The sequence below is a fragment of the Oncorhynchus nerka genome, linkage group LG19 (genome assembly GCF_034236695.1).
Source record: "Oncorhynchus nerka isolate Pitt River linkage group LG19, Oner_Uvic_2.0, whole genome shotgun sequence".
In the NCBI taxonomy this organism is placed as follows: Eukaryota; Metazoa; Chordata; class Actinopteri; order Salmoniformes; family Salmonidae; genus Oncorhynchus; species Oncorhynchus nerka.
The window spans coordinates 43,022,553-43,046,028 of NC_088414.1; the positions used below are offsets into that span (position 1 = coordinate 43,022,553).

The 23,476-nt window shown below is 43.6% G+C and overlaps 1 protein-coding gene across 1 annotated transcript in view; it reads left to right on the forward strand.

Annotated features, from left to right (window-relative positions):
- ufm1 (ubiquitin-fold modifier 1) overlaps nt 1–23,007 on the forward strand; it is a 44,447-nt gene extending 21,440 nt beyond the window's left edge. Inside the window, exon 6 of the mRNA XM_065004960.1 lies at nt 22,308–23,007. Coding sequence (XP_064861032.1) covers nt 22,308–22,423 — 116 coding nt within the window. The 3' untranslated portion in view covers nt 22,424–23,007. The remainder of the gene's footprint in view (nt 1–22,307) is intronic.
- Nucleotides 23,008–23,476: the final 469 nt, after the last annotated feature.

A 23,476-nucleotide genomic window follows, 5' to 3' on the forward strand; every position in this document is an offset into this window, starting at 1 on the left:
GTTGGTAATCAAGCCTACCACTGTTGTGTCGGCTGCAAACTTGATGATTGAGTTGGAGGCGTGCGTGGCCACGCAGTCGTGGGTGAACAGGGAGTACAGGAGAGGGCTCAGAACGCACCCTTGTGGGGCCCCAGTGTTGACGATCAGCGGGGTGGAGATGTTGTTGCCTACCCTCACTACCTGGGGGCGGCCCGTCAGGAAGTCCAGTACCCAGTTGCACAGGGCGGGGTCGAGACCCAGGGTCTCGTGCTTGATGACGAGCTCGGAGGGTATTATGGTGTTAAATGCCGAGCTGTAGTCGATGAACAGCATTCTCACATAGGTATTCCTCTTGTCCAGGTGGGTTAGGGCAGTGTGCAGTGTGGTTGAGATTGCATTGTCTGTGGACCTATTTGGCGGTAAGCAAATTGGAGTGGGTCTAGGGTGTCAGGTAGGGTGGAGGTGATATGGTCCTTGACTAGTCTCTCAAAGCACTTCATGATGACGGAAGTGAGTGCTACGGGGCGGTAGTCGTTTAGCTCAGTTACCTTAGCTTTCTTGGGAACAGGAACAATGGTGGCCCTCTTGAAGCATGTGGGAACAACAGACTGGGATAGGGATTGATTGAATATGTCCGTAAACACACCAGCCAGCTGGTCTGCGCATGCTCTGAGGGCGCGGCTGGGGATTCCGTCTGGGCCTGCAGCCTTGCGAGGGTTGACACGTTTAAATGTTTTCCTCACGTCGGCTGCAGTGAAGGAGAGTCCGCATGTTTTAGTTGCGGGCCGTGTCAGTGGCACTGTATTGTTCTCAAAGCGGGCAAAAAAGTTATTTAGTCTGCCTGGGAGCAAGACATCCTGGTCCGTGACTGGGCTGGTTTTCTTTTTGTAGTCCGTGATTGACTGTAGACCCTGCCACATACCTCTTGTGTCTGAGCCGTTGAATTGAGATTCTACTTTCTCTATACTGACGCTTAGCTTGTCTGATTGCCTTGCGGAGGGAATAGTTACACTGCTTGTATTCGGTCATGTTTCCGGTCACCTTGCCCTGATTAAAAGCAGTGGTTCGCGCTTTCAGTTCCACGCGAATGCTGCCATTCAATCCACGGTTTCTGGTTTGGGAATGTTTTAATCGTTGCTATGGGAACGACATATTCAACGCACGTTCTAATGAACTCGCTCACCGAATCAGCGTATTCGTCAATGTTGTTGTCTGACGCAATACGAAACATATCCCAGTCCACGTGATGGAAGCAGTCTTGGAGTGTGGAATCAGATTGGTTGGACCAGCGTTGAACAGACCTCAGCGCGGGAGCTTCTTGTTTTAGTTTCTGTCTGTAGACAGGGATCAACAAAATGGAGTCGTGGTCAGCTTTTCCGAAAGGAGAGCGGGGCAGGGCCTTATGATCCAAGGTTTTTCCAGCCCTGGTTGTGCAATCGATATGCTGATACAATTTAGGGAGTCTTGTTTTCAGATTATCCTTGTTAAAATCCCCAGCTACAATGAATGCAGCCTCCGGATATATGGATTCCAGTTTGCAAAGAGTCAAATAAAGTTTGTTCAGAGCCATCGATGTGTCTGCTTGGGGGGGAATATATACGGCTGTGATTATACTCGAAGAGAATTCCCTTGGTAGATAATGCGGTCGACATTTGATTGTGAGGAATTCTAAATCAGGTGAACAGAAGGTCTTGAGTTCCTGTATGTTGTTGTGGCCACACCACGTCACGTTAACCATGAAGCATACGCCCCCGACCCTCTTCTTACCAGAAAGATGTTTGTTTCTGTCGGCGTGATGTGTGGAGAAACCAGCTGGCTGCACCGACTCCGATAGCGTCTCTCCAGTGAGCCATGTTTCCGTGAAGCAAGGAACGTTAGTCTCTGATGTCCCTCTGGAATGCTACCCTTGCTCGGATTTCATCAACCTTGTTGTCAAGAGACAGGACATTGGCGAGAAGAATGCTAGGGAGTGGTGCACGATGTGCCCGTCTCCGGAGTCTGACCAGAAGACCGCTTCGTTTCCCCCTTTTACGAAGTCGTTTTTTGGGGTCGCCGGCTAGGATCCATTCCGTTGTCCTGGGTGAAAGGCAGAACACAGGATCTGCTTCGCGAAAGACATATTCTTGGTCGTACTGATGGTGAGTTGACACTGCTCTTATGTTCAGTAGTTCTTCTCGACTGTATGTAATGAAACCTAAGATGACCTGGGGTACCCATGTAAGAAATAACACGTAAAAAAACTAAAAACTGCATAGTTTCCTAGGAACGCGAAGCGAGGCGGCCATCTCTGTCGGCGCCGGAAGTGAGTCATAATACCCATAAAACCTAGCGGTCAAACAAGGATTATTATTTTTTTCACCATAAATGTTTTTCGCATATGGGATTTGTAGAAACACTTAAAAGAAGGGCTGTGATTCGTCTAGGCTTTACCCTAACGTGATGTTTTGGTCACCGTGTAAATCTCTCTAGGACTAGGTGACTTTTATCTATATATTCACCTGTATTTACCCCCTCCCCACACATGTAATACTAACTAGCTGCTAATGTGGCTATCATAAAGAACTACAAATACCATCTGTATTTACCCCCTCCCCAAACATGTAATACTAACTAGCTGCTAATGTGGCTATCATAAAGAACTACAAATACCATCTGTATTTACCCCCTCCCCAAACATGTAATACTAACTAGCTGCTAGTGTGGCTATCATAAAGAACTACAAATACCATCTGTATTTACCCCCTCCCCAAAATGTAATACTAACTAGCTGCTAGTGTGGCTATCATAAAGAACTACAAATGATCTGGATGAGACTGCCGAATCGTGGCCTTAGGTAATAATCTGGATTAACGATCTAATGTTACCTATGGACGAAAACAATAGAAAAGTATGACAACTCTGGGAAACCAGGCCTGGTACTCATAGCTGACTTTGAAAAGGCTTTTAACCCCTTCATGTTCATGTTTTTTGTTATTCATGTTCATGTACTTAGATTTTTGATGGTTAATTATTCGTGGTTAATATTTTGGTTAAAAATACGTGGTTAATATAGACAGTATATGGTTAATATAGGCAGATGGTTAATATGACATGGTTAATATAGACAGCATGGTTAATATAGACAGTACACATGGTATACAGTGGTTAATATAGACAGTAGTTAATATAGATATACGTGGTTAATATAGACAGTATACGTGGTTAATATAGACAGTATACGTGGTTAATATAGGCAGTACGTGGTTAATATAGACAGTATACATGGTTAATATAGACACGTGGTTAATATAGACATGGTTAATATAGACAGTATACATGGTTAATATAGACACGTGGTTAATATAGACAGTATACATAGACAGTTAATATAGACAGTATACATGGTTAATATAGACAGTATAGACAGTATACAGTATGGTTAATATAGACAGTATACATGGTTAATATAGACAGTATACGTGGTTAATATAGACAGTATACGTGGTTAATATAGACACTATACATGGTTAATATAGACACTATACATGGTTAATATAGACACTATACATGGTTAATATAGACAGTATACATGGTTAATATACAGTATACATGGTTAATATAGACATGGTTAATATAGACAGTATACGTGGTTAATATAGACGTGGTTAATATAGACAGTATACAGTATACATGGTTAATATAGACAGTATACATGGTTAATATAGACAGTATACGTGGTTAATAGACAGTATACAGTAGTATACGTGGTTAATATAGACAGTATACGTGGTTAATATAGACAGTATACATGGTTAATATAGTATACGTGGTTAATATAGACAGTATACGTGGTTAATATAGACAGTATACGTGGTTAATATAGACAGTATACGTGGTATAGACAGTATACGTGGTTAATATAGACAGTATACATGGTTAATATAGACATACATGGTACAGTACATGGTTAATATAGACAGTATACATGGTTAATATAGACAGTATACATGGTTAATATAGACAGTATACATGGTTAATATAGACAGTATACATGGTTAATATAGACAGTATACATGGTTAATATAGACACTATACATGGTTAATATAGACAGTATACGTGGTTAATATAGGCAGTATACATGGTTAATATAGACAGTATACATGGTTAATATAGACAGTATACAGTATACATGGTTAATTTTTTTATTTTATTTAACCTTTATTTAACCAGGTAGGCAAGTTGAGAAAAAGTTCTCATTTACAATTGCGACCTGGCCAAGATAAAGCAAAGCAGTTCGACACAAACAACAACACAGAGTTACACATGGAGTAAAACAAACACAGTCAATAATACAGTAGAAAAATAAGTCTATATACAATGTGAGCAAGTGAGGTGAGATAAGGGAGGTAAAGGCAAAAAAAAAGGCCATGGTGGTGAAGTAAATACAATATAGCAAGTAAAACACTGGAATGGTTGATTGGCAGTGGAAGAATGTGCAAAGTAGAGATAGAAATAATGTGGTGCAAAAAATAAATAAATACAGTAGGGGAAGAGGTAGCTGTTTGGGATAAATTATAGATGGGCTATGTACAGGTGCAGTAATCTGTGAGCTGCTCTGACAGTTGGTGCTTAAAGCTAGTGAGGGAGATAAGTGTTTCCAGTTTCAGAGATTTTTGTAGTTCGTTCCCAGTCATTGGCATTTTGGGGGTGACCAGAGACATATACCTGCTGAAGCGTGTGCTACAGGTGGGTGCTGCTATGATGACCAGTGAGCTGAGATATGGGGGAACTTTACCTAGCAGGGTCTTGTACATGACCTGGAGCCAGTGGGTTTGGCGACGAGTATGACGCGAGGGCCAGCCAACGAGAGCGTACAGGTCTGTTTTTGATTTGACACACTGAACTCTATCAGAGAAGTAGTTGGTGAACCAGGCGAGGCAATCATTTGAGAATCCAAGGCTATCAAATCTGCCGATGAGGATGTGGAGATTGACAGAGTAGAAAGCCTTGGCCAGATCAATGAACACGGCTGCACAGTATTGTTTCTTGTCGATGGCGGTTAAGATATCGTTTAGGACCTTGAGCGTGGCTGAGGTGCACCCATGACCAGCTCTGAAACCAGATTGCATAGCGGAGAAGGTGCGGTGGGATTCGAAATGGTCGGTTATCGTTTTGTTGACTTGGCTTTCGAAGACCTTAGAAAGGCATGGTAGGATAGATATAGGTCTGTAGCAGTTTGGGAGTGTCCCTCCCTTTGAAGAGGGGTATGACCGCAGCTGCTTTCCAATCTTTGGGAATCTCAGATGACACGAGAGGTTGAACAGGCTAGTAATAGGGGTGGCAACAATTTTGGCAGATAGAAAGAAAGGGTTCAGATTGTCTAGCCCGGCTGATTTGTAGTGGTCCAGATTTTGCAGCTCTTTCAGGACATCAGCTGACTGGATTTGGGAGAAGGAGAAATGGGGAAGGCTTGAGCGAGTTTCTGTGGGGGGTGCAGTGCTGTTGACCGGGGTAGGGGTAGCCAGGTGGAAAGCATGGCCAGCCGTAGAAAAATGCTTATTGAAATTCTCAATTATAGTGGATTTATCGGTGGTGACAGTGTTTCCTATCCTTAGTGCAGTGGGCAGCTGGGAGGAGTTGTTCTTATTCTCCATGGACTCCATGGACAGTGTCCCAGAACTTTTTAGAGTTAGTGTTGCAGTAAGCAAAATTCTGCTTGAAAAAGCTAGCCTTGGCTTTTCTAACTGCCTGTGTATATTGGTTTCTAGCTTCCCTGAAAAGTTGCATATCATGGGGGCTGTTCGATGCTAATGCAGAACGCCATAGGATGTTTTTGTGTTGGTTAAGGGCAGTCAGGTTAAATCAAATCTCTGGAGAGAACCAAGGGCGATATCTGTTCCTGGTTCTAAATTTCTTGAATGGGGCATGCTTATTTAAGATGGTGAGGAAGGCATTTAAAAAAAATAACCAGGCATCCTCTACTGACGGGATGAGATCAATATCCTTCCAGAATATCCAGGCCAGGTCGATTAGAAAGGCCTGCTCGCTGAAGTTTTTCAGGGAGCGTTTTAGATCGTTTGACCTCTGACCCATTACGTATGCAGGCAGTGATCGCTGAGATCTTGGTTGAAAACAGCAGAGGTGTATTTCGAGGGCAAGTTGGTTAGGATGATATCTATGAGGGTGCCCGTGTTTACGTCTTTGGGGTGGTATCTGGTAGTGTCATTTGATAATTTGTGTGAGATTGAGGGCATCAAGCTTAGATTGTAGGATGGCTGGGGCGATTTGCTGCAAGAGGGACTGGTGTACTTCACAAAATAGATGGAATCATGAGAAGGAAAATTATGTGGATATATTGAAGCAACATCTCAAGACATCAGTTAAAGCTTGGTCGCAAATTGGTCTTCCAAATGGACAATGACCCCAAGCGTACTTCCAAAGTTGTGGCAAAATGGCTTAAGGACAACAAAGTCAAGGTATTGGAGTGGCCATCACAAACCCCTGACCTCAATCCTATAGAACATTTGTGGGCAGAACTGAAAAAGCGTGTGCGAGCAAGGAGGCCTACAAACCTGACTCAGTTACACCAGCTCTGTCAGGAGGATGGGCAAAAATTCACCCAACTTATCGTGGGAAGCTTGTGGAAGGCTACCTGAGACATTTGGCCCAAGTTAAAGTATTTAAAGGAAATGCTAACAAATAGTAATTGAATGTATGTATACTTCTGACCCACTGGGAATGTGATGAAAGAAAATAAAAGCTGAAATAAATCATTCGCTACTATTATTCTGACATTTCACATTCTTAAAATAAAGTGGTCATCCTAACTGACCGACAACAGGGAATTTTTACTATGATTAAATGTCAGGAATTGTCAGAAACTGAGTTGAAATGTAGTTGGCTAAGGTGTATGTAAAACATCTGACTTCAACTGTACGTGGTTAATATAGACAGCATTCATGGTTAATATCTGTCCTTTACCTCTGCTAGATTATTTTTATATAAAATGTGATTTTTGTAAACAAATAATCAATTGTAGTCAAGACATGAGATGAGATGGCATAGCAGTTCAGACGTCTTTTGTCCTCGTCTTGTCGTGTCGTGTATATATATATATATATTTACAACTTTTTTTTCACATACATTTTATTTTTATTTTCCATCAACTCATCTTCAATACACTCTCCTGCAACCTGCCTCACCAATTGATATGTATAAATACGTATTATTTACCTCAAATCTGCAATCAAATCTGCAATCCTCCAAGAAGCTAGCCAGAAGCTAGCCAGAAACTCCAAGAAGCTAGCCAGAAGCTAGCCAGGAGCTAGCCAGAAGCTAATCAGAAGCTAGTTAGCTTCTTTCACTGGCAACTCGTTAGTATTCAGCTAACCACGGTTTGTGGTCATCAGCTATCCTTTAACTCGAAAATCTATCGCCAGTTTTGTACGGCAGCAGCGCGGCTCGGAACGGAACATACCGACCGATTTTTCTCTCCATGTCCCTGGATTTCAACTGCTCTCTGGACATTCACTCCCGGATCTCACAGCTAGCTGGCTGCTATCCGTGTGTCTATCTGCTTTAAATCGATTCCGAGCAAACATCAATTACTCCGAGCTAGCCAGCTCCTGTCAATCACTCCTGAGCTCCGTCAATCACTCCTGGGCTGCAGTCACCTATCCGGACCCGTTTTACTGCCTACACGGAGCCCCTCCGGGCCTTCACAACTGGACTGCCGACGTTATCTACCCGAAGGAGATCCGGCTGGCTCCTCCGTCGCGACGTTACCTGAATGCCCATCTGCGGCCTGCTAACCTTTAGCTGTCTTACCGGATGCTCTCAGAATAGACAATCGGACAATTTATTTATTTTTATTATTATTATGTTTCTTCTTGGGCCTCTATAACTATATCTATTGTTTTTATTTTTTTGTTGTTGTGTGATTTGGACTAATCCCCTCTACAACACGGAACTCCACTAATCTACTGACGGAACGCAAGAGGTGGCTAACAACAGACCTCCATCCTATGCTAGCTTGCTACCGATGTCCTGGCTAGCTGTCTAAATCGCCGTGACCCCCAAACCAACCTCTCCACTCCCTGGACCCTTTTGATCACTCGACTAAGGATGCCTCTCCTTAATGTTAATATGTCTTGTCCATTGCTGTTCTGGTTAGTGTTTATTGGCTTATTTCACTGTAGAGCCTCTAGTCCTGCTCACTATACCTTATCCAACTTATTAGTTCCACCACCCACACATGCAATGACATCTCCTGGTTTCAATGATGTTTCTAGAGACAATATCTCTCTCTTCATCACTCAATACCTAGGTTTACCTCCACTGTATTCACATCCTACCATACCTTTGTCTGTACATTATACCTTGATGCTATTTTATCGCCCCCAGAAACCTCCTTTTACTCTCTGTTCCAGACGTTCTAGACGACCAATTCTTATTGCTTTTAGCCGTACCCTTATTCTTCTCCTCCTATGTTCCTCTGGCGATGTAGAGGTGAATCCAGGCACTGCAGTGCCTAGCTCCACTCCTATTCCCCAGGCGCTCTCTTTTGATGACTTCTGTAACCGTAATAGCCTTGGTTTCATGCATGTTAACATTAGAAGCCTCCTCCCTAAGTTTGTTCTTTTCACTGCTTTAGCACACTCTGCCAACCCGGATGTTCTAGCTGTGTCTGAATCCTGGCTTAGGAAGACCACCAAAAATTCAGAAATTTTAATTCCAAACTACAACATTTTCAGACAAGATAGGACTGCCAAAGGGGGCGGTGTTGCAATCTACTGCAAAGATAGCCTGCAGAGTTCTGTCCTACTATCCAGGTCTGTACCCAAACAATTTGAACTTCTACTTTTAAAAATCCACCTCTCTAAAAACAAGTCTCTCACCGTTGCCGCCTGCTATAGACCACCCTCTGCCCCCAGCTGTGCTCTGGACACCATATGTGAACTGATTGCCCCCATCTATCTTCAGAGCTCGTGCTGCTAGGCGACCTAAACTGGAACATGCTTAACACCCCAGCCATCCTACAATCTAAACTTGATGCCCTCAATCTCACACAAATTATCAATGAACCTACCAGGTACCCCCAAAGCCTTAAACACGGGCACCCTCATAGATATCATCCTAACCAACTTCCCCTCTAAATACACCTCTGCTGTCTTCAACCAAGATCTCAGCGATCACTGCCTCATTGCCTGCATCCGTAATGGGTCAGCGGTCAAACGACCTCCACTCATCACTGTAAAACGCTCCCTGAAACACTTCAGCGAGCAGGCCTTTCTAATCGACCTGGCCGGGTGTCCTGGAAGGATATTGATCTCATCCCGTCAGTAGAGGATGCCTGGATATTTTTTTTAAATGCCTTCCTAACAATCTTAAATAAACATGCCCCATTCAAGAAAATTAGAACCAGGAACAGATATAGCCCTTGGTTCTCCCCAGACCTGACTGCCCTTAACCAACACAAAAACATCCTATGGCGTTCTGCATTAGCATCGAACAGCCCCCGTGATATGCAGCTGTTCAGGAAGCTAGAAACCGTTATACACAGGCAGTTAGAAAAGCCAAGGCTAGCTTTTTCAAGCAGAAATTTGCTTCCTGCAACACTAACTCTAAAAAGTTCTGGGACACTGTAAAGTCCATGGAGAATAAGAACACCTCCTCCCAGCTGCCCACTGCACTGAAGATAGGAAACACTGTCACCACTGATAAATCCACCATAATTGAGAATTTCAATAAGCATTTTTCTACGGCTGGCCATGCTTTCCACCTGACAACTCCTACCCCGGTCAACAGCACTGCACCCCCAACAGCAACTCGCCCAAGCCTTCCCCATTTCTCCTTCTCCCAAATCCATTCAGCTGAAGTTCTGAAAGAGCTGAAAAATCTGGACCCCTACAAATCAGCCGGGCTAGACAATCTGGACCCTTTCTTTCTAAAATTATCTGCCGAAATTGTTGCCACCCCTATTACTAGCCTGTTCAACCTCTCTTCCGTGTCATCTGAGATTCCCAAAGATTGGAAAGCAGCTGCGGTCATCCCCTCTTCAAAGGGGGACACTCTTGACCCAAACTGCTACAGACCTATATCTATCCTACCATGCCTTTCTAAGGTCTTGAAAGCCAAGTCAACAAACAGATTACCGACCATTTCGAATCTCACCATACCTTCTCTGCTATGCAATCTGGTTTCAGAGCTGGTCATGGGTGCACCTCAGCCACGCTCAAGGTCCTAAACGATATCTTAACCGCCATCGATAAGAAACATTACTGTGCAGCCGTATTCATTGATCTGGCCAAGGCTTTCGACTCTGTCAACCACCACATCCTCATCGGCAGACTCGACAGCCTTGGTTTCTCAAATGATTGCCTCGCCTGGTTCACCAACTACTTCTCTGATAGAGTTCAGTGTGTCAAATCGGAGGGTCTGCTGTCCGGACCTCTGGCAGTCTCTATGGGGGTGCCACAGGGTTCAATTCTTGGACCGACTCTCTTCTCTGTATACATCAATGAGGTCGCTCTTGCTGCTGGTGAGTCTCTGATCCACCTCTACGCAGACGACACCATTCTGTATACTTCCGGCCCTTCTTTGGACACTGTGTTAACAACCCTCCAGGCAAGCTTCAATGCCATACAACTCTCCTTCCGTGGCCTCCAATTGCTCTTAAATACAAGTAAAACTAAATGCATGCTCTTCAACCGATCGCTACCTGCACCTACCCGCCTGTCCAACATCACTACTCTGGACGGCTCTGACTTAGAATACGTGGACAACTACAAATACTTAGGTGTCTGGTTAGACTGTAAACTCTCCTTCCAGACCCATATCAAACATCTCCAATCCAAAGTTAAATCTAGAATTGGCTTCCTATTTCGCAACAAAGCATCCTTCACTCATGCTGCCAAACATACCCTTGTAAAATTGACCATCCTACCAATCCTCGACTTTGGCGATGTCATTTACAAAATAGCCTCCAATACCCTACTCAACAAATTGGATGCAGTCTATCACAGTGCTATCCGTTTTGTCACCAAAGCCCCATATACTACCCACCATTGCGACCTGTACGCTCTCGTTGGCTGGCCCTCGCTTCATACTCGTCGCCAAACCCACTGGCTCCATGTCATCTACAAGACCCTGCTAGGTAAAGTCCCCCTTATCTCAGCTCGCTGGTCACCATAGCATCTCCCACCTGTAGCACACGCTCCAGCAGGTATATCTCTCTAGTCACCCCCAAAACCAATTCTTTCTTTGGCCGCCTCTCCTTCCAGTTCTCTGCTGCCAATGACTGGAACGAACTACAAAAATCTCTTAAATTGGAAACACTTATCTCCCTCACTAGCTTTAAGCACCAACTGTCAGAGCATCTTACAAATTACTGCACCTGTACATAGCCCACCTATAATTTAGCCCAAACAACTACCTCTTTCCCAACTGTATTTAATTTATTTATTTATTTTGCTCCTTTGCACCCCATTATTTTTATTTCTACTTTGCACATTCTTCCATTGCAAAACTACCATTCCAGTGTTTTACTTGTTATATTGTATTTACTTTGCCACCATGGCCTTTTTTGCCTTTACCTCCCTTCTCACCTAATTTGCTCACATTGTATATAGACTTTTTTTTTTTTTTACTGTATTATTGACTGTATGTTTGTTTTACTCCATGTGTAACTCTGTGTCGTTGTATGTGTCGAACTGCTTTGCTTTATCTTGGCCAGGTCGCAATTGTAAATGAGAACTTGTTCTCAACTTGCTTACCTGGTTAAATAAAGGTGAAATAAAATTTAAAAAAACATGGATGGATTTAAATCATGTTTATCTTGACCAAATATCAATGAAACAAGGTTTTCATCACTTTGATGTTTTTTGCTTTGAACTGAACACATTTTTACATAAAGCATTTTATGCAAATGAATACAAATTAAGGTCGGTGTACACACCACATGAGGGACAGAGTTTTACTGTCTGTGTCGCAATGTATTTGCATGTATTTCTTTGGTCCACACACATCGTTGCGCTACCGGCTGCAATCTAGAATGATGAAAACACTTTGTTCAGGAATTTGACTAGCATCTCACTCACATATATAGTTACAGCAGGCCAAGGTAGGAGATTCAGACACACACACACATGCAACAACATCACACTTTCGGTATTGGAGTTGTTGGTTCTGTGGGTCAGGTGCACGGGAGTCCAGCATCCTCCTGAATCCTCCTCACGATGGCTGCAGAAGCTGGGGTCTTTGGGATATGACACCTCCTCTGGATTTGAGGTCTTACCACTGTCCAGATCCTCTAGAAAGAGCCGTCTCCTCTGGAGCTTCCCTCTGTTCCAATCTGGGTTCAACGCCATCCAGATGACAAACGTGTTGTACGCCGAGATGTCCAAGATGTTGAAGAATATCACAAGATGCCAGCGTAGGGTTCTTCTTTGGCAGCTGTAGTCAGTCACCAGCTTGTCTAAATTGTCCACCCCCCCCTTTTGTGGTGTCCATTGTGATTTCATTTTTTAAATGTTCCTGGCCACAGATTCTCCCATCCCTATACAGCGTACTCATGAGTACCCCATTTGTGCCTTTCTTTGGCACGTCGGACACTGGGGACGTGTCGGCCGTGAACACAAACTTAGAGGAATTGAAAGGCCTGTTCCGTGTATTCAACAGCTGAGGTGGGAGCTCTGGCTTGTTGTTTTCTTTCTTACTGTTCCTACCATTCCCAGCTTCCTCTTGAGGAGCTCCTGTCCCAGCTTGTGCGAAAATAAAAAAGTTATCATGTGATGTTGTGGCCACAGAGTCCCTGTGTCACGTCCAGAACAACCCGTATCCCTTGGTCCTTCTCAGGGGATCCTCCATCTGGCTTCCCTGTATACACTTGCAAGTTCCACACATATGATGAAGCAGCATCACAGGCAGCCCAGATCTTGTTTCCATATTTTGCAGGTTTAGACGGTATGTACTGTCTGAATGGGCAGCAGCCCATATATGGCATAAGCTGCTCATCAACTGTAACGTTGGGCCCAGGGATGTAAAACAGGGTTAGACGGTCCACACTGACCTGATGTCACGTTCTGGCCTTAGTTCCTTTGTTATGTCTTTGTTTTAGTATGGTCAGGGCGTGAGTTGGGTTGCACTGACCCGATTGCGGCTAGCTTGTCTCTCTGCACTGACCCGATTGCAGCTAGCTTGTCTCTGCACTGACCCGATTGCAGCTAGCTTGTCTCTCTGCACTGACCCGATTGCAGCTAGCTTGTCTCTCTGCACTGACCCGATTGCAGCTAGCTTGTCTCTCTGCACTGACCCGATTGCAGCTAGCTTGTCTCTCTGCACTGACCCGATTGCAGCTAGCTTGTCTCTCTGCACTGACCCGATTGCAGCTAGCTGGTCTCTCTGCACTGACCCGATTGCAGCTAGCAGGTCTCTCTGCACTGACCCGATTGCAGCTAGCTGGTCTCTCTGCACTGACCCGATTGCAGCTAGCTGGTCTCTCTGCACTGACCCGATTGCAGCTAGCTGGTCTCTCTGCCACGAGCTGGTCTGGTGTCTCGGTTATCGAAGCGGATCATCCTGGAAATAATGTGGTTTTCCAGAGACATTGTTGCACTGAAAAGTTTTCTGCCAGTTTCTGCATCCCACGGGGATTCTGTGGATTCCCCCATTGGACCTGAAAACACCAGCAAGAACCCCAAAGTATGCATGTAAATGAGTTTGGTCCATCTCCTTCCATCTCTCCAAAAACACTTCTTCCCTCCAAATTAGTGCAGTACAGAATGTTTTTCTGGATGGCGTCTGGGATGAACAGTTGAAAAGAAGACTATGTCCTGTACATGAGTAACCACCATCTGCGTTGTCCTTGGTTGCAATCCTTATCACATTGGCAGCCATGTTGGGTGGCTCATTCCTTGGGCAAGAAGACCATTCAATTCCACCATTTTCTTCTGCAGGCTGCTGCTGAGCTGGTTGCTGACTGGCTGGTCCTAGATCTGGCTGAGGGTCAATCTTACCTTCTTCCAACTCACTGTCAGACTCCGAATTGACAGACATGATCCTCATATTCTGAAAATTCTTCATCTTCCAAAGTGGAAGCTTCTTCCAAACCAGCTTCTCTCTCTGCAAAAAAAAAACATTTTCTAAGGCCCTCTGAGCAGAGATTATTTTTGCCATACTGATTGAATGTGGTAAGGAACCACACATGCAAAGCTATTTATTTGCAATTTGGCTTCGGTAGTAGAGTGTAAAAAAAAAATATATACATATATCTGTATTTTCCCACAACGTATTGTCATCACATTGTGCAGGTTCCCGCAAGACATTGTGTAGTTCTACACAATACAACGGGTAAAGATTGCGAGAAAAGTTGGACACAGACGGGTTCTTGGTGCTATGTTGAAACAGCAGGCCCAGGGAGGAGGAAGACCGAGTGAAGGCACACAGCAAAAAAATGTTTGTTTCATTTTTACTTGTTTTCACGTACACACACACTTTTCCACACTTTTATTAACCGGGTCGAGTGGACCCGAACACCACATATGTAATATAAATGTGTAGGGGGTGTTATTTTACATGTTCTTCACAGAAAATGAGCCAAGACCAATTAGTCTTCGCAAACATTTGAAATGGGTCCCACAGACCCGAACATCACACAAGGGTTAATACAGTACGACTGGAATTTATATAAAAATGCCTGGAATATTTCAATTTTGGAGAATCTCTTGTAAAATATTAAATAATAATAATAATATCTCAAAGTATTAAACCCTTAAGTGGAGTAAAACAAGGTTGTCCACTATCGGCATATCTATTTATAATGGCCATCGAAATGTTCTCTTTTAAAATCAGATCCAACCATTTTCAAAGGGCTAGAAATCTAGAAGTGTATGCTGATGATTCGTGTTTTCTTTTAAATCCACAATGTGGATCCCTCCACAGCCTCATAGATGATCTAGATACTTGTTCTAATCTCTCTGGATTACAACCAAATTATGAGAAGTGTACTATGTTACGTATTGGACCACAAAACAATACAACTTTTACATTGTCGTGTAGTTTGGAAGAGGCAAGTGGAAGGGGGAGAACGTAAGGAACAAGTTTGTCGGCAATAAAGACCAAAAAAAAGTATACTATTTTCATTTAAGGACCAAAAAATATACAGCCATGCCCAATAGATCGCAAAATAGTTGGAAAGAGATTTTCAACGTACCTATTCCATAGCACAAAACGACTAGTTTTTCAAGTTAAATTATTATGCAAAATTATTGCTACCAATATAATATGTATATGGGGGATACAACCATCCCAGCTCTGCAGATTTTGCAGAATCATTAGATCATATGTTTTGGTACTGTCCAGGTGTGGCTTGGTTTTTATTGCAGGTTCAGGAATTATCTGACGAATTGCAACATTTACCTGGAGGTAACTCTGCAAATAGCACTGCTGGGTGATTTTGAAAAAGTCGTAGTCAATCAATCAATTGATACTCTAAATGTGTGTCTGTAGGAACTGGGAATAGAAATGTTTAGAATGGTTGTGAAACATCACAGCACAATTGAACAAATATTTGCAAATAGAAATCAAAACTGGTGTTCAGAGAGGTTGAATGTAGCTGAATTTAAAACAAGATAAAAACATGAAGTATACTGTGTCTGTAAAATGGATATGCGGTCAGAACTTTTGTTTAACAGCAAATTTGGAAAAATATGGCAAATTGAAATCAACTATTTAAAAAATAATCATATATAAAAATAAAAAAATCAGTGACTTCATTCATTCAATTGTATCGTTCCCTCAATCTACACACAATACCCCATAACGACAAAGCAAAAAACTGTTTTTTATCAACTTTTACTAAGTTATTACAAAGAAAAAAATGAAATCATATTTACATAAGTATTCAGACCCTTCAGACTCAGTACTTGCCCCGAAGCCACTGCTGCATTGTCTTGGCTGTGTGCTTAGGGTCGTTGTCCTATTGGAAGGTGAACCTTCGCCCCAGTCTGAGGTCCTGAGCAGGTTTTCATCAAGGATCTACTTTGCTCCTTTCATCTTTCCCTCGATCCTGACTAGTCTCCCAGTCCCTGCTGCTGAAAAACATCCCACAGCATGATGCTAACACCACCATGCTTCACCATAGGGATGGTGCCAGGTTTCCTCCAGACAAGACGCTTGGAATTCCGGCCAAAGTGGTCTCTTAGTTTCATCAGACCAGAGAATCTTGTTTCGCATGGTCTGAGAGTATTTTTAGGTGTATTTTGTATATATATATTTTTGTGTATATATTATAAACTCCAAGCAAGCAGTCGTGCCTTTTACTGAGGAGTAGCTTCTGTCTGTCCAATCTACCATAAAGGCCTGATTTGGTGGAGTGTTGCAGAGATGGTTGTCCTTCTGGAAGGTTCTCCCATTTCCACAGAGGAATGTCAGAGTGACCATTGGGTTCTTGGTCACCTCCCTGACCATGGCCCTTTAAGCTGTCTGGGAACGGGGTTCCGTTCCGCTAACAGCCAATGAAATTGCAGTGCGCCAAATATAAATCAACAGAAATCTCATACATCAAATTTCTCAAAAAAACAAGTATTAGTATTCGCCACAGTGTCTGATTTCAAAAATGCTTTACAGCGAAAGCTCCACAAATGATTATGTTAGGTCACCACTAAGTCACAGAAAAACCCAGCCATTTTTCAGCCAAAGAGAGGAGTCACAAAAAGCACAAATAGAGATTAAATTAATCACTAACCTTTGATGATCTTCATCAGATGACACTCATAGGACTTCATGTTACACAATCTCATTTTACATTGGCGTGTTACGTTCACTAATGTTTTGCTTCCAAAACATGCAGTGATTTTGCAGAGCCACATCAATTCACAGAAATATTAATTTTAAATGTTGATAAATTCAAGTGTTATACATGGAACTTTATCTAAACTTCACCTTAACTTCTTGCGTCGAGCCATGCCGGATCCGGTAGCGTAATCATAGCCTCAAGCTCAATACCATAATGCAACGTTAACTATTCATGAAAATCGCAAATGAAATGAAATGAATATGCTAGATCTCAAGCTTAGCCTTTTGTTAACAACACTGTCATCTCAGATTTTCAAAAATATGCTTCTCTACCATAGCAAACTAGCATTTAGCATTAGCATTTAGCGTTAGCATTAGCAGGCCACATTTTCACAAAAACCAGCAAAAACATTCAATAAATCATTTACCTTTGAAGAACTTCGGATGTTTTCAATGAGGAGACTCTCAGTTAGATAGCAAATGTTCATTTTTTCCTGAAAGATTTTTTGTGCAGGAGAAATCGGTCCGTTTGGTGCGTCACGTTTGGCTACCAAAAAAAAACGAAAATTCAGTTATCCAAACGCCAAACTTTTTTCCAAATTAACTCCATAATATCGACTGAAACATGGCAAATGTTGTTTAGAACCAATCCTCAAGGTGTTTTTCACATATCTCTTCAATGATGTATCGTTCCTGGAAGTATGAGTCTCCTTCTGTAACGCAAGGTACAATGGTTGCCACTGGGAATTACGCACCGATTTAGTCAAGGGACACCGGACGGCCCCCTGGCAAATGTAGTCTCTTATGGCCAATCTTCCAATGATATGCCTACAAATACGCCACAATGCTGCAGACATCTTGGATGAACGGCAGAGCGCATAAGCTCGTTCACAGCATATTCACAGCCATATAAGGAGACGTTAGTAAACACAGCGTCAAAAATCCTGTTCATTTCCTGTTTGAAGTTTCATCTTGGTTTCGCCTGTAGCATTAGTTCTGGGGCACTCACAGATAATATCTTTGCAGTTTTGGAAACGTCAGAGTTTTGTCTTTCCAAGGCTGTCAATTCCATGCATAGTCGAGCATCTTCTCGTGACAAAATATTGAGCTTAAAACGGGCACGTCTTTTTATCCAATAATGACATAGCGCCCCCATAGGTTGAAGAGGTTAATGCAACCGCTGTGTCAGATTTCAAAAAAACTTTACGGAAAAAGCATACCATGCAATAATCTGAGTACGGAGCTCAGAGCCCAAACCAGCCAAAATAAATCTCTGCCATGTTGCGGATATTAATTTACCTTTGATGATCTTCATCAGAATGCACTCACAGGAATCCCATAATTTATGTCCATATACCTCCTTTTGTTAGGTCGTATGGTAAACAAATCGAAACGGCCTTGCAACTTCCAGCGGAAAGTTCGGACGAAAATTTCAAGTTATATTACTGTTCGTAGAAACATGTCAAACGAAGTATAGAATCAAACTTTAGGATGTCAACCGGAGAATTCCATTGTCTGTAGAAAAGCAATGGAACGAGAGCTACCTCGTGAATGCGTGTGACTGGGCTCGAGGCTACTGCCAGACCTCTGACTCGTTCCCCTCTCATTCAGCCCTCCTTCATAGTAGAAGCATCAAGCAAGTTTCTAAAGATGGTTGACATCTAGTGGAAGCCTTAGGAAGTGCAACATAACCAATATCCCACTGTAATTTCAATAGGAGCAGAGTTTTAAAACTACAAACCTCAGAATTCCCACTTCCAGTTTGGATTTTTTTCTCAGGATTCTGCCTGCCATTTGAGTTCTGTGGTACTCACATACATCATTCAAACAGTTTTAGAAACTTCAGAGTGATTTCTGTCCAATAATAATAATGATATGCATATATTAGCATCTGGGGCCGAGTAGGAGGCAGTTCACTCTGGGCACGCTATTCATCCAAAAGTGGAAATGCTGCCCCCTAGCCCAAACAGGTTAATGCTGAAGACATGTTTTTGCACCCTTTCCAAGATCTGTGCCTCGACACAATCCTGTCTGGGAGCTCTATGGACAATTCCTTCAATCCCTGTTTTTTACTCTGACATGCACTGTCAACTGTGGGACTTTATATAGACCGGTCTGTGCCTTTCCAAATCATGTCCAAGCAATTGACTTTGCCACAGGTGGACTCTAATCAAGTGGTTGAAATGTCTCAAGGATGATTAATGGAAGCAGGATGGAATACCATTGCAACAATTTCTAAAAACATGTTCACAATAAAACATGTTATGTAGCAGGCTCAAGTGTGTGGGGTTTCCGCCTCACCAAGTTCAATAACAAAACATGCACATGTAGCACAAATAGAATGCACATGGAAAGTTTATTAGGGATTTTTTTCCCGCTCTTCATAACGCACGTTGCTCTCTAATTACTCTAATTGGGGGTGGAGCCAGTGGGCTGCAAGCTATCTCCCCTCAATAACCACTCCCCTCACCTCTCCCTGCCATCTGCCACAATATATATACACACTAACGTTCAAGAGTTTGGGGTCACTTAGAAACTTGTTTGTTTTTTAAAGAAAAGCTCTTTTTTTGTCCATTAAAATAACATCAAATTGATCAGAAATATAGTGTAGACATTGTTAATGTTGTAAATTACTATTGTAGCTGGAAATGCCTGATTTTTTTTTAATGGAATATCTACATGGGCGTACAGAGGCCCATTTATCAGCAACCATCACTCCTGAGTTGTGTTAGCTAATCCAAGATTATAAATTTAAAAGACTAATTGATCATTAGAAAACCCTTTTGCAATTATGTTAGCACAGCTGAAAACTGTTCTGATTAAAGAAGCAATAAAACTTGCCTTCTTTAGACTAGTTGAGTATCTGGAGCATTTGTGGGTTTGATTACAGGCTCAAAATGGCCAGAAACAAAGACCTTTCTTTTGAAACTTGTCAGCATATTCTTCTTCTGAGAAATAAAGGCTATTCCATGCGAGAAATTGCCAAGAAACTGAAGATCTCATACAACGCTGTGTACTACTCCCTTCACAGAACAGTGCAAACTGGCCCTAACCAGAATAGAAAGAGGAGTGGGAGGCCCCAGTGCACAACTGAGCAAGAGGAGAAGTATATTAGAGTGTCTAGTTTGAGAAACAGATGCCTCACAAATCCTCAACGGGCAGCTTCATTAAATAGTACCCACAAACACAAGACTTAACGTCAACAGTGAAGAGGCGACTCCGGGATGCTGGCCTTCTAGGCAGAGTATCTCTGTTCAGTGTCTGTGTTGTTTTGCCCATCTTAATATTTTATTTTTACTGGCCAGTCCGAGATATGGCTTTTTCTTTGCAACTCTGCTCAACAATTCAGAGACAAAGAACAATTGAGAAATAATAACATGTAATAATAAATGCACAATGAGGAACTCTAACTTGGCTATATACACGGGAGTACCAGTACTGAGTCGATGTGAAGGGGTATGACAGAGTGCTAAATTGTGCCTCATGTTACACATAGAGCCCTGCTCGGCATTGAAAAGCCAACTGACATTTACTCCTGAGGTGCTGACCTTTTGCACCCTCTACAACCACTGTGATTATTATTATTTAACCCTGTTGATCATCTATGAACTTTTGAACACCGTCAGCCTGGTTCCTCTCTAGGATTCTTCCTAGTTTCCTGCCTTTTCTAGGGAGTTTTTCCTAGCCACCATGTTTCTGCACAGTTTGGGTTTCTGTACATCACTTTGTGACATCGGCCGATTAGTATGCCCTCTAGTCACCGTGCCCTCTAGTCACCGTACCCTGTAGTCACCATCTGCTGTAATCACCGTGCCCTGTAGTCACTGTGCCCTCTAGTCACCGTGCCCTGTACTCGCCATCTGCTGTAATCACCGTGCCCTGTAGTCACTGTGCCCTCTAGTCACCGTGCCCTGTAGTCACCGTGCCCTGTTCTCACCATCTGCTGTAATCACCGTGCCCTGTACTCACCATCTGCTGTAATCATTGTGCCCTGTAGTCACCATCTGCTGTAGTCACCGCGCCCTGTAGTCACCGCGCCCTGTAGTCACCGTGCCCTGTAGTCACCGTGCCCTGTAGTCACCGTGCCCTGTAGTCACCGCGCCCTGTAGTCACCGCGCCCTGTAGTCACCGCGCCCTGTAGTCACCGCGCCCTGTAGTCACCATCTGCTGTAATCACCGTGCCCTGTAGTCACCGTGCCCTGTACTCACCATCTGCTGTAATCACCGTGCCCTGTAGTCATCGTGCCCTGTAATCACCGTGCCCTGTAGTCACCGTGCCCTGTACTCACCATCTGCTGTAATCACCGTGCCCTGTAGTCACCGTGCCCTGTAGTCACCGTGCCCTGTAGTCACCGTGCCCTGTAGTCACCGTGCCCTGTAGTCACCGCGCCCTGTAGTCACCGCGCCCTGTAGTCACCGCGCCCTGTAGTCACCGCGCCCTCTAGTCACCGCGCCCTCTAGTCACCGCGCCCTGTAGTCACCGCGCCCTGTAGTCACCGCGCCCTGTAGTCACCGCGCCCTGTAGTCACCGCACCCTGTAGTCACAGCGCCCTGTACTCACCATCTGCTGTAATCACCGTGCCCTGTAGTCACCGTGCCCTGTACTCACCATCTGCTGTAATCACCGTGCCCTGTAGTCATCGTGCCCTGTAATCACCGTGCCCTGTAGTCACCGTGCCCTGTACTCACCATCTGCTGTAATCACCGTGCCCTGTAGTCACCGTGCCCTGTAGTCACCGTGCCCTGTAGTCACCGTGCCCTGTAGTCACCGCGCCCTCTAGTCACCGCGCCCTCTAGTCACCGCGCCCTGTAGTCACCGCGCCCTGTAGTCACCGCGCCCTGTAGTCACCGCGCCCTCTAGTCACCGCTCCCTCTAGTCACCGCGCCCTCTAGTCACCGCGCCCTGTAGTCACCGCGCCCTGTAGTCACCGCGCCCTGTAGTCACCGCGCCCTGTAGTCACCGCGCCCTCTAGTCACCGCGCCCTCTAGTCACCGCGCCCTCTAGTCACCGCGCCCTCTAGTCACCATCTGCTGTATTCACCGTGCCCTGTAGTCACTGTGCCCTCTAGTCACCGTGCCCTGTAGTCACCATCTGCTGTAATCACCGTGCCCTGTAGTCACTGTGCCCTGTAATCACCGTGCCCTGTAGTCACCATTTTCTGTACACACCATCTGCTGTACTCACCATCTGCTGTTAACGTTGTTAGTAGTATAGGTTAACGTTGTTAGTAGTATAGGTTAACGTTAACCTATACTTCTATCTGTCAGTCCTTGAACACTAGTCTCTGGGATGTTACTACTTGATATATTTTACAACATTTGCTGTGTTTAGTAGCTCAATCTATCAGTTCGTCTTATTTATCTCCTGGAGGTGTCTGTGGATTGGTGATGTAAGTTTTTATAGCGCTAGAGAAATGCCTAGGAAAGACTCTGACAAGGTAAATACTGCAGTAGCGATACTATCAACTGTTTTCTCTTTATCGAGAACGTTTTGTTTTCTTCTATTCTCTAACGTTAGACGATTTATGTTGCTGCTGTTGTTTTTTTTTCCCAGGGAATGTGTTCCTGAAGCACGGTTCAGAGTTGCGCATCATTCCCAGAGACAGAGTGGGAGGAAGGGGAGTAGGAACAGACCGATCTTCCTCATCCTCCTCCTTGAAGACCCAATGACTCAAACACACACACACACACACACACCGGCTGAATCATGTTTCACTTCTGACCTGCGGAACACTCAGTGTGTTTGTGTATATATTTTCTAGACCTGAAATTACTACACACACACACACACACACCTACACAAAGAGACACTGCAGCAGCAAGATTAATTCTGTCTATCCTGTCTGCACTCTCCAAATGCAGCGTCACCCCAGGCTGTCCAAAGATACTCTCACACTGAAGTAATTGATGACACACAGACACACACACACACACACACACACACACTCTGGCGGCTTCAAGAGAAGCACTTGGCGGAAGCTTAGCAGACAATGTGCTTGTGAACAGTTGTAATTTTGTGTACCTATTTTAGTTGTAATGGTAAATGGCTAATATATCTGCCTCTTTTTTTTTTTTGTGCGAACGAAATCTGTGGGCATATTTAGGGATGTATGTACTTACTTTTTGAGGAGGATTAATTCATTAATGTTTAATTAATGTTTGTACTACACCTTCAAATGATTTAGCTTGTTCAGCATGCTTTCAGAGAGCATTGTTCTATCACTCGTTTAATAAATGATGCTTGTTTCAAGGAAGCTGTCTGTTTTTAGGTGGTCTCGTCTCCTTTTCCAGACGAATACTGTCCAAGCGAGCATCCATAACTTACAATGCAGATCATTCTGGAATATATTCATGTATTGCATTTCCCATTCTAGCCGAGATCATTTTGTAATGCCATTATTTCAAGTCTGGTTTGGGGCGGTTAAGGAAAACCATTGATGGTTTTTCAATATTCTCTGGACATGGGTTTTTTCTGTCTTGTACCCTCCAGAATTGACTTGCCAAGTTAAATAAAATTAAAAAATTGTATTGTGATAAACTGAACATGGAGCTCTGCTGCCGTCTGTCTGATTCCAACAGTACTGCTGGATGTCCATGTAATTCAGTACAGGAGGCAACACTGGCATGTCGTATAGCAGAGCCTAAAGGTTAAAATATCATTAGGCCAGTAACTGAACGGTCGCTGGTTCGAATCCCCGGGGAAAGACACCTAACCCTAATTGC